The 12,327-nt window shown below is 35.5% G+C and overlaps 1 protein-coding gene across 2 annotated transcripts in view; it reads right to left on the bottom strand.

Annotated features, from left to right (window-relative positions):
- PDHX (pyruvate dehydrogenase complex component X) overlaps window positions 1–12,327 on the bottom strand; it is a 67,025-nt gene that overhangs the window by 33,463 nt on the left and 21,235 nt on the right. For both annotated transcript variants that reach the window (XM_075030899.1, XM_075030900.1), the window contains exons 5-6: window positions 3,536–3,741; window positions 1,324–1,422 (exon numbers count right to left, since the gene is read on the bottom strand). In XM_075030899.1, the coding sequence (XP_074887000.1) occupies window positions 1,324–1,422; window positions 3,536–3,741 (305 nt within the window). The remainder of the gene's footprint in view (window positions 1–1,323; window positions 1,423–3,535; window positions 3,742–12,327) is intronic.

Here is a 12,327-nt window from a genome sequence, read left to right as displayed (position 1 = left end):
TCAGAAAAATGGTTAAAAAAACCCCAAACAGTCAGTCTGCATCTTATAATGACATTTCAAAGTCAAATCATTTGTATGGAAGAAAGCAGTTTTGAATAAAGATTTTGTTAGATAATTCTCATAGCTACAGAAAATCTTTGCGACATCTCCATGACAACTAGAGAATGTTAATTAGGCAGCTCAAAGTCCTAGAGGGTTTCCACCTGCCATAGCCTAGTAACACATCATAAATTACCATTTCACTTACATAATTAAGAAAAAAAGTATCTCTGATAATTTGCTATTACACAGGATATTACATCTATTCAACTCCTTATTTTAACTCAACTCAGCCAAAGACCATAAGAAAAAGAGTTTTGAAAAAACACCAGACTTCCACTGTCTCCTTCTCTGTGTTCAATTCCAAGTTACACTGACCTGGTTGTCTTTGAATGGAACTAAAATTACAGCAGCTAACAAGGTCTGTGTAGGTGAATGATGGCATTTGTCAAAAGGAATAATTTTATTGAGAACAAAAATAAGTATTCTTGCCAAAATCCTCATCTCCAATAACATACACGCTAATGTGAAGATAATGCACCATTTCAAGGCTAAGGGCTCTGAATCTACCACAACACATTTTTATAGACAAGTTCCTCACTCCAAGGCTTGAGTGCCAATCATTACATCAGAATACTCAAAAAGTATAGTAAACTACTAGAAGCCTGATCATAACAAACCACAGGCTTGTAAACAAACATTCTTTACATCAAAGATGGGGAAGAAAAACAAAGATGGGAGAAAAACAGAACTCTGGATTTCTTTCCATTACACTTCACTGCTCTCCCCAGCCTAATAAAAAAATAGAACAAATTAAATCCTGACAGACTTCATAACTGAACTTCAGTGAAAGAAGCAAGAGATCTGAACTCCCCAAAGACAAGTTGAGGAAAACAGGCCCCTAGTATTTTATTTTAGCTCTGAATACACTTCTGAGAAGCAAAATTCTTGAGATCAACAATGGCAGCTAACAGTGGTGCCTAGGAGTTGATAGCTGAGCTGCAGCAAATGTGACAGCAGTATCATGCACTGCAGATGGTACATAAAAACAAAAAGATTTTTATTTTTTAAATGAAAGGCTTCTTACAGTATTTCCTAACCTATTCTCCATATCTTCTCAACAGGTTTTTCAAATTTAACTAAGCCATTCCCACGCAGAAAAAACTGGAACGAAAAGCTGGCTTTTTAAATAAATGCACTTTTCAAGTTCATGGAGATTGCTGTGGGTTCAAAGGAAAAAATAAGGGAATATGAGGTTGTAGCTTTACTGAAGTATCTACATACTCTTTAGTGAAGATTCCTCGAGGCCCAGAAGGTGTAATATTGCTTGGATCTAGTCCATGTGTCTCCAGAATGTTGCGAGCAGCAGGACTTAAGCGAACTCTAAAGAAATGAGGAGAAAAATAAACTATTTAAACAATAAGATTAATTTATTTCATTTAATGTATATGAAGAGAAACTATACAATATATGCTCTATTTCAGAAGCAACAGCTGGGGAAGAAAACAGAGTTCTGTACAAAGGCTGTGGTCCTAACACTGAAGTCAGACTGTGCCCCTTCACCAAACTTTAATGCAAGGCTGAATTTAAAAACATGATAATGACCTTAAAGGGATAAAAATGAAGAATGGAAAACTCCTCCCCAAACTCCTCTTACAGCCGCAATGCAGTATACTTGTGGATTGTTCTGAAAAAGGGTCATCAGTGAAGAGCCAAATATGTTTTTTTAAGACCAGCTTGTTATAGCAACATTAAAAAATGAGTTTTAGGAGCTCAGACAAGAGGGTTGCTCATGTCTATTATTTGTTTGGCTAGCTGTAATTGCATCACTAATGCAGCTTAATTCTAATTATAACATTACCTTTGCCCTATCTTTGATTTTATTTTACAGGATTGATTTAATGAAATGGCTACTTTTTCAGAAACCAAAAGCCATACAGATGTAGTTGCATAATTCAGTATCTGCTTCAGAAGACTAAATATTAAGCCCTCCCACACTCACACATTTTAATCAGCATATACCTAAGATGTAGTATAATACTAGTAAACTTGTATCTGCCATCTTGACCTAGATGGGGTACGCTCAATAGTAACATTTCTGCCTGGAAACAGAAACAGTGATCAGCTACAAAGCACAGTACATAGCTACAGAGCATCCAGTGCACCTTAGTATGATTTGCTTTCTGAAATGAGGAAAAAAATCCCAACATGTAGAGAAGAGATTTCAGAATTCTTAGATACAAAAGCAGCAACATTTTCATAAAAGAATAAATACTTGGTTTCAAGTCTTTCCACAAAATCTCCAATTCATTATTTCCTAAAGGAGACTGTATTTACACCATATTGAGTTTTAAGAACTGTTCATAAGCCCCTGCCAAAAAAACCACGTCATAAATGATCACTTGATTCCAAAGATGCTGATACATCTCTAATTAACAGTTGCAGTGAAACAGACACACTTCTGATGTTCTTTGGTACTAAAATGCAAATCTTAATCCTTTCAAGGATCCTTTCCTTGGATCATCCTCCTACTACAGGTAACATTTGGGAAATGATCTCAATTAGTTGTCTTCCACTTTCATGACAAGAGCCTAAATGATGACGGCAAATGTAAACATAGCAAACCAGATAGAAAAGGTAATAAGTTTGGGGAAAAAAAAAACAACAAACCAAAACAAGAAACCAAACAAACAAAAAACACCCCACACCCGAACACCCTGCCCCCCCGCAAAAAAAACCCAAACCAACCAAAACCAAACAGTCTGCATAGCAAATGCTACCAAAATTAGTCTCCTATTCTTTTCTTTAATAGGCTGTAATTTTACAGCTTTTGTGTTATTACAATACACTCCAAATAAGGAGCAATACCTCCCAATAAGGTACATCCTGCAACACAAACCAGTGATTTATAGATTATTATTACCTAACACTTCAGGCTTAATTTACTCCCCCTCTAAGATGTTTGCAATGCTTAGAGTACCCTAAGAGACCAAAACAAAACTACTAAAAAGGACATAAACCCACAGTTTTGAGGTTTTCACATTCCACTGTTATAAAGTAAGAAGAAATTTTTTCTATTATCAAAAGTGCAAGAGCTTGGAAGGGTTTTGGAGCGTGCCATTTGTTTATTTTTTTCTCCTAAAAAAGAAATAGAAAACAAGCTATAGGTAAACTGAGCACCTGATGCATAAGCATTAGTGTCCATCATATATAAACACAACTTCTTCCTAAGCTTAGAATCCTTCGTAAAGCAGAACAAAGTCAGAATAAAACCACATCCATAGAAAGCATTCTAATAAAACTATGTTGTTCCAGTTGACTTATTGGGCTTACAAGCAAAGAAATATTTTGAGCAGGCAAGCTTTATTACCTCACACATACCAAAACACTCTCTTTAACTAACAGCTTAATACTAGGTAAAAAGGGACAAAAGATTATTCTTGGTTCAGCTCTACTGATCTAAGAGTTCCATTTCATAACAAACATAGAACCTTACTGCAATTTTCCAGGTTGATGTTCCAGTTTAGGAGGGGCTGAAACTGAAGGACCTGCAGGAGTTGAAGTAAGCGCAGGTGCTGGTGGAGCCAGAGGAGATGGTTCACTACCATCAGCTGGTATTTCAACTTGCTTCCAGTCCTGTCCTTCCTCTACCAGCAGACAGATTAGCGCACCCAAGCGTACATTTTTGCTTCCTTCTGCCACCTAAATTTAAGGCAATGAGAACAATAAGTTACATATTGTGCTGTCTAGACTAATATGACTAAAAATGGTAAATGTGAAAATTTCAGGCATATTAATGACACTTCATCAAGAAAATATATCCCATTTTATTCCTACTATTAATAAGATGACTCATGACTGAAATTAATTACAGTTGCTATTATAAGGTGAGAAATATTAACTTATGCATCAAAATCCCACACATCTAAAGTTAGCATTCAGAAATCAAAGTAAGCAAGTTACAGACTACTGAGTACCTCCAAGAATAAAGTCACATTAGTTACTGAAAACAAATGTGGATGCCTAATCTTGCAAACAGAGCCTGAAAGTTTTGCTGGACACATTGCGCAGATGTACTTTGAGGTATCTACCCTGTATCCAGCAGTGTTACTTTCTAAAAGACAAGCTTGTAAATTCAGAAGCTAAGGAAACTGAGAGACCAAAACTCTGCAACAACAGTGCCCCATTATTTCTTTTTGGAAAAGATAATGTTCACTTTCCACTAACTTCCACCTCTGAGTTTGTCTGTTTTAAAATAACCGGTGCCAAATAACAAGTCTGTCCACCAAGAAAGCGACAGCACTGTTGTGGTACGTAAATCACTGTTTCAAAGACCATCTGAACAGAAGTCTTACAGAAAGATAAATATAATCTAGTCTAATATAATCTAATTAGATTGCATAAAGCCAATCTATTCTAGAGGTTCCTTTTTAAACAAAGAGATACCTGTATCTCAGTCAAAATATCTCTTCAATACTTTGGCAGATAAAGGCATGGCAGTCGTGTTAACTTAACAACCTAATGAAGGGCTCCTCCTACATTCTCTGAAATGGTTGCAGAAGCACAACTCTTCAGGTTCTCAAAAGCAGTAACATTTCCAGGGCATCAGGCCAAATGTAAAGATAGACCTTTAGGATCACAGGTAGTCAATTACAACTTAGAATAGAGTTGATTTCCTAACAAAGGAAATGGGCATTTTATTTCCACCATAAAGCCATATTGCACGTACATTTGCCTCAAATGAAGCCGGTATATATCTGCAATCCTGACATTTTACCCAAGAAAATGCAAATCACTATCATTTGAAAAGCCCAAAAGAGAGACACACAAAAAATATACATAGTATCAGGTTTCACACTGTTCTTACCACCTTAATTGGGTTTTCTAGGCACTTAAAACACTAATAAATAAAACCAAATGCTATGAAGACTGTACTAGGCAGATGCAAATACTAGAACATTATTGCTCAGATAAGGTGGTTGTCTGCACAGTTAACTCCACTGACAGGATGTATCAGATCTCACAGGATTACCCAGCTCCCTCCCTGGAAGGACCAACACTAGATCCAAGAAGGAACAGCAAAGGCAATTTGTTCTCAGTGTGTTCTGATAAAACATCTCACAAGTACAGTTTTGTCAGTTCACTTCTTTTTCCGCCATGAGCACTAGGTAAATTCTAGTATAATACTACTTCTTTAAGAGTAGTTATTACATGGAAAAAATTATTTAAGACTTAGTTCAATATTTCTTGTTCTGATCTCTTGATGCATTCTTCTCCATTAATATTCTGAAAAGCTTCATTTGAGAGAAGTAAGTCTGATGAGTCCATCAAGACTTCGTATTTTATTTTTATTGAGTAATCTCAGACTATCGAGTACTTGGGGATGACAGAACGCCAACCAAAAGTCCTGAACTGATTCGTCTAAGGCTTAAAGATCCTATCACAGAAAGGCCCACTGAAAAACAGATTCGTAAAACTATGTATAATTGCAATGTTACTACCACTCATAATAAAATAAAACGGACACTTAAAACCAGTATAAACATAAGCTACCTAACCTAGTCACTGAAACACAAAAACTGGGGAAAACAAAGCTATAAACCGACAAAGTACTGGTTATTCACACTAATAATTTTACAGCTTTATCATACTTAGCACTGAACAAGGTATTTAGAAAAACTATGTTTATCAGCATAATACTCAGATATTTGATCCACACGAATGATGATGCAATACAGGTATGTCCCCCAAGTTCAAAATACTCCTCATAACTTATTAATATGCAGCAGCTAACATTTTTTTTCCAAAATAAGAACAAACCAAATTTTTTGGCATGTCTTCTCTTTCCTTTACAAAGGCTTGCACATACAACAGAGAACACTTATTTTTATAAGCAGTCTACCTATTGTAAATGAATAGACCAAGAAGTGCTGTGACATGCTTGTGGGTGTCAAGTCCTTACCACAGTTCGGTGTCAGAGGGCTTTAATGGTGCTATGATAACACATGTAGAAATCCAAGAGGGATGGTTGAGCCTTCAGAAACATAATACAACACTTACACTAGTTAGGCTTTGTTTATAACCCCGCAATGTATGAGTATTCAAAGCCATCAATGCTGTCAACTCTCACTCTTCAGAGCAAGCCAATTGTGTTTTTTTCTCATATTCACCGCTCCAAGACAGTTAAGTGAGAACCCCAGCATTCCTTATTTTCCAATAAAAGTTTCCAGTCCAGATGCAGAGCTGATAGTTTAAAAAAGTGTACACATGTATTTTTTTAAAAAACATGTTTTTAAACACATAGCCTTTGCAGCTTGGAACTAGAATAGACAAAGAAAAATTGTTATTATTTTGCTTAACTTTTCATCTCCTGGATTTTTGAGTCACTTCTACATTTCCATAATTCACAATACCAGAAAACCTCTCTGCATAAATCTCAGTGAACAGCAGAATCTCAGCTGTAGAAAGAGGTGAAATAAGTAGCTTCACTGTATTTCTATTACTGTGTGTACGCACAGCCAAGAAGCATCAAAAAGATCTTAACTTTGCTGACAAACCAACAAAGCACAGGTAAGCCATGACAGGGAGAAAAAGCTGGAGGAGATTAAGCGCACAGAGGAATAAAGTTCCCCTGGAGCTGTTGCCACTGCAGCACAGTGCTTTAGTCACTAACACACATATACCAAAGCAGATGTTTATCTCCTACACTGGCAAGAAAGGTGGATGGAACTTATGCTGGCTCTCTCTGCAGTGGGAAGTTTTATACCAAGTAGTTTCAGTTCATCCAATTCTCATTTAGGTCATGAATGAGAAAATGGTAATGGATATTAAATCCAATTCTTCAACAATAATTCATCTTTTGGTTTTGGTCCAAACTGAACTAATAAGTATTTTAGGCAAAAAAAAGTCAGTGTTAATTTAAAAAGCAACTCTACTAAAAGAACAATCACCATTCTGAAATTACCCTTCTAATACTTTCATTCAGTCATTTAATATTTTACTGCATTTTACACCGAATCAGATATGATCATTAAAAGGCTTATTCAGACAGAAAAGGAATATATGCATATCTATTTTACTGTTACGCTGCTCTTTCTTAAACTATACATGTTTATATTATACAGTCAAAAAACCCCAAGGGTTACAGAAGTTGAGTTCATTTAATCTAATGAACCTTCTATCTTTAAAGGTAAAAAACAAAATGTTAGGCAGACAATGTGTTTATTTGAGTCAGTTTTCTGTACTGAACTCAGTCAAGATGGTGCAGAACTGTAGTTGGCATCAAAGAACATAAAACTGTTGCCTCATTTCTTTTAGGAAGCGAGTAATCTTCATCCAGATGCTGATAACTCAGATGCACCAAACATTCTTAATTTCCCATCAACGTCACATCTGAAACTTTCGAGTGGTCTTTGGAAGGACAGTCTTTTCAATAAGAAATCATCTCCCCATCCACAAGCCTGAGACAGCTTAATGTTATAAACCTTACACAAACATCTACTGAACACCCAATATAGTGCAGAAACATCCACAGGATACTGCAGAAAGAGTACTAAGGATCATACTTGAGCTAGGAAAAAAACAATCAGAAAATTTCTGATCTTATTGCTCCCCTATTATTTCAGTTTCCAAAACACCAGTTTTTTTCTGTACTTTTTAGAAGACTGGAATAAAAGCCTATTTGCGTATCTATTCTGTACTCTAATACTTAAGTCCACCATCTCTAGATTCCAAAAAGGGAGATTAAAATAATCCATTTAAAATTGGGTTTGCATAATAATCTGTTCATGTTATTCCAATTAAGCTTTCCTTAATCTGAAAGACATTATAGTTATTTTCTACCTCCTGGCATCTCCTCAGACTCAGCTGTTGGCATATGATTTGTTATTGGATGATGTGGATATCCTGGCTAAGGCCAACTGTCACTGCTCCATGACACTGATATCATGTAGCTGCTGGAGAGTCTGATTTTGATCCATCAAAAAAATGCGCCACAACAGCAATACACACAAATTTTGAAATCTGGAATGCATTCAGAATACAAGACAGGGAACAGGAAAAACACAGCTTCTGAAATACTAATGCTACTTGTAGTCATCATGCATTACTATTGAAGAAACTTGAAAAACCAATATTGGAGTCTGCTATTCTTTTCTTAATGTCTCTCTGGGAATCATTCTTTAATACTTTCGACAGAAAAAATCCCCATATCTCCTCTTCACATAATCTAACAAAGCAGTACTTGTAAATGCTGAATAGGCATTTCATATTAAAAAAAAATAAAATGAAGAGGTTGCACAAGTTTTTGTCAAGGCTATTAGATGCCAAATAATTTTCAGAAACATTCAAAATTGAAGGAGAGAGAATTAAAAATAGTGAAAGCATTACTCATCCAGCATTTACTAAAATAACTATATGGAGACTAAAAACACATTTATAAACATGTCTGGTGTAAGATTTTGTCCTGGGATAGCAGAATAGATTCTCTGAAACTTATTAGATGTGTTGCTCCACAGTTGAACACAAAAACTCAGAAGTTTCAAGGTGCTATAAAAAAATCTGAATATCTGGGAAAAACTACTATTTATCAATGTAAGTTATCCTGTAGAAATTAAACACTAATGACAATTTCTTGTACGCCCTGATAGACTTCACTTGCAGCTGAGCTCCATCTTATATCATGTCTCCTCCCCACTCAGCCCCCCACCTATTCTGATGCTTTCATTTTTGCAAAGGACGTTCCCTTTGCTTCTGCATAAACGGAAGATACTAAACAGACCATCACTTCTTAAATGCTGCCACACAGGAAACCACTCTCCCTTTTTTTGCAAAGGATAACTATGCAAATACAGGCTGTTGTAAGAAAATGCAACCGTAGCAGAGATAGGCAACCTAATATACCAACCCAAATAACTCTTGTAATAGGAGCAGAAACATGTGTCTCACCATGCATAGGGTAGAATTTTCTCTTGCACACTGATGGCTCCAGGAATTAGTTTGTACCTATGCCCATTCCGTTGCTTCCTAAGTAGCTAGACTGCAGCTAATACCAGTAATGCCTATACATAATTATGCAATCCACACCTCTTGCTTAGATCATTCCCTAGATGAGATTTCCCTGACCAAATTACGTAATATTTTCTATAAAAGTTTGCCTTCAACAGCAATTTCATTGAGAATGCAATCTTAGTTCTTAACAATTGTAGGACTGTTAGTAGAATAACACTGTTTTAGTTAAGCAGAAAAGGCTCCAAGTTTACACAGGATTACTAGCTAAACATGAGTCAATATAGACACTGCTGCAAAAAAGGAAGGGTGAGAGAGGCATAGCATACTTCATTTGGGAAGTGTTCCCTTAAATACTTGAGAAGTATTTTACTGTATAAAGTCCTGATGAGGTTTTAGATAGAATATTTAATCCATTTTAGAGCACCGCACTTCCAAGACAAATTGTTAAAGACTATAACAGAAGGATTATAACAGAACAAAAGAGAGTTTTGAAAACAATCCTTTTAAAGTTGAAGGACTCAAGCATTTTCAAACTTGCAGAAGAGAATATCTTGGAGAGATATGTTAAGAGTCTTCTAGCACATAAATGATTGTGATAAATGGAATAGTTATCAGCTGCAATTTGTGGCCACTACATCAAAATAAGAAAGTTTACTTTTGTACAATGATTTACTTTTGATGACTGAGAAAATATTTTTTCTAAATACAAATACAGAATGGTGTCATAGCATGTAAAGAGTCTGTCAGCAAATGGTTTAGGTAAATCTGAGCTGCTGTCAGTACAGGATGCTGCAGGAAAACAATGACTTGTCCTTCTCTAACCTACTTATCTATAGCTCCTTGACTCCACCTTACACTGCTGAATTTCACCCCTTTTTATCCATTCTGATCACACTCTGATCTTCTGTATTCTCTTCCAGGTTTTTGCAGTTAACTAATTAAGTCAATATCCACCCTTTTTAGAACTACAAATGTAACTAAGTGCTAAGACCAAAAACTGCAATATCTTCCAGGGAAATTTTAGTAGCAACACTTGTGGTCACACCAAAACTTAGTAACTACAACCTTCAGAAACAGTATAAGATTTCCGTGGAAAGCCAGCCCCCCCCAATTTTTAATTCTTTTTTCCCGCTTTCTACATAAACTTGATTGTGAAACATCTGTATTAAACACAGTGAAACAATGGAACATAGCAAACATCAAGGAAACAGACATTTAAATTTCATGCCCATTTCATTTTTCAGATGATAGCATCTCCTAGTAAATGCTTTTCAAATTGACTGAATGCCATTAAGCTTTAAATAGTCTTATTATTAACAAGTGCATGTATATAAAGCAACATTTGGCAGGGCAGCATCTGATACACTTTGTTTAGTGTGGAACTACAAAAACAGTCGCATCTTTTAGATAAAGTCCTGTAGTTGTTAAGTATTTATGCCTAGAAGCATGACTGAAATAGTGGTATCATCTCCACAAAGGAATTTAGAGTACTGAGTAGAGTTTGAAAAGTTTCAGACTTCTTATAGTTATTTATTGATCAAAAGATATGATAACATGGAGCTAAAATGGATAAACAACTTTTTTTCCAGAAGAAGTATGGATTAGTTGAAATCTTAATTTAAGCTTCAAGAAATCATTCTTTTGTGCTTATACAACTTTGCATCTTAAAATCAGAAATACTTTTAACTTCATTTCACCCTAAACACAGTGGAATTCTTAGTATTTCTTACTGCATCTCAGACACATTGCAGTCTACAAAATACTTCTAATTTGATACTTGACACCTGTATGTTAGGAAGGGGAAAGATTCTACAGTTTAAAAGGAATCTCACAATTATTTTTGATATAATATTTTCCAGTTATTAACAGGTTCTGAAAACACAGACAAAATTGATATACAGATTATGAGCTAATAACCCTTTAAACAGATGATGCAAAACAGAAATAACCATTTGAAGAGTATTACCCTTCATATTATCTGTTTAAAAAGGTAAAAATTTTTCTACCATAGAACATAAAGGATTTCAGTGAAGAGAAGTCAATGAAGAAGTGTCTCCCTAGTTCACGTTAATGAGCATTCAGTTAATGAAAACCTATACAGTAAATTCAATTTTATTCATAGCTCCATAAAATGTATTTTTGTCAATTAAAGTTTCTAATTAAAGCCTGGATCTCTCAGTTGGGTCTTACTGTTCATGCAAGAGGGGTTTCTTTTTGTGCTCTGTTTTGGTTTCAGGGGGTGAGGGGGTGGGGTGTTAGTGGTTTTTTTCTTCCTCCCCTTTTTCCTATCACAAAAAGGATTTTGTTCAATACAGCTTTTCACTGGGGTCTTGGATCTCCTAGTAGAGAATTCTGTCACTGCAGCATCTTCACTCTAAAACCACCACTGTTCAGCCAAGAATCTTCCCTTTCAAGTTCATTCCACTCATCTTGCTACATTTCACTTCTCAATCTCTACAGTTTTTGCACTCTTCTCTCCAAACATACCGATTTGAACTAAACATTTTGACAAAGGGTTTCATAATCTATTACACATATGGCAAAACAATTTCTCATAATTTTTTATTGATTTTGTTCAAGTTTTTCCAATTCACCCTGTTGTTTAATTACTGTGGAGGGAGGGAAGAAACAGCTGCAATACTCCATCGGCATGGAAATGAGACCATTCTGAAAATTTCAAAAAGTGAGGAGTTTGGGAGAGAAATGCATAAGAAGTGAAGAAACAAAATTTTAGTCCTCCCAAGCAAACCACAAGGATGGAGTCTTGTGAGAGTAAGGAATACAGACTATAATTTACATATGTTCTTTTCTTTCAAATGAGTCATAGACTAGCCTATAAGCATCACAAAAATTTGGAAAATGTGGTTTGCACCAAAAAGTGTATTACAGCTTTATTAATTATTTCCACACACAAGAACAGCAAAAGACTGTTATTGTACTGCTGGAAAGTAAAATATTCAATCAGCACAATTTCTGTATATATATCATTTAGTCTTTGATAACATGCTTGCTTGTATTTCTTCCATTATCTATGAAGCTATATAAGATTGTACAAAGAGATGAAGTTTTTTTCTGTAGGACATTCCTGCTTCATCATTTTTTGCAGCCTTTCATTTACGGTTGGGGGGGGTGGGGTGTGTGATGTAAAAGATACATAAGGAATAATGCAAAAGGGAAGTATCACAAAGACAACTGAATCTTGTCCTGGAGAACTGAAATTTAGTCCCTTCTGTTACCGAGTTCCCACACAAGACAGGGGCAAGTCATTTAAAACCAGAC

The sequence above is a fragment of the Buteo buteo genome, chromosome 6 (assembly GCF_964188355.1).
Source record: "Buteo buteo chromosome 6, bButBut1.hap1.1, whole genome shotgun sequence".
In the NCBI taxonomy this organism is placed as follows: Eukaryota; Metazoa; Chordata; class Aves; order Accipitriformes; family Accipitridae; genus Buteo; species Buteo buteo.
The sequence above is the reverse complement of the archived record's forward strand: the minus strand, read 5'-3'. Positions and strand labels throughout refer to the sequence as shown.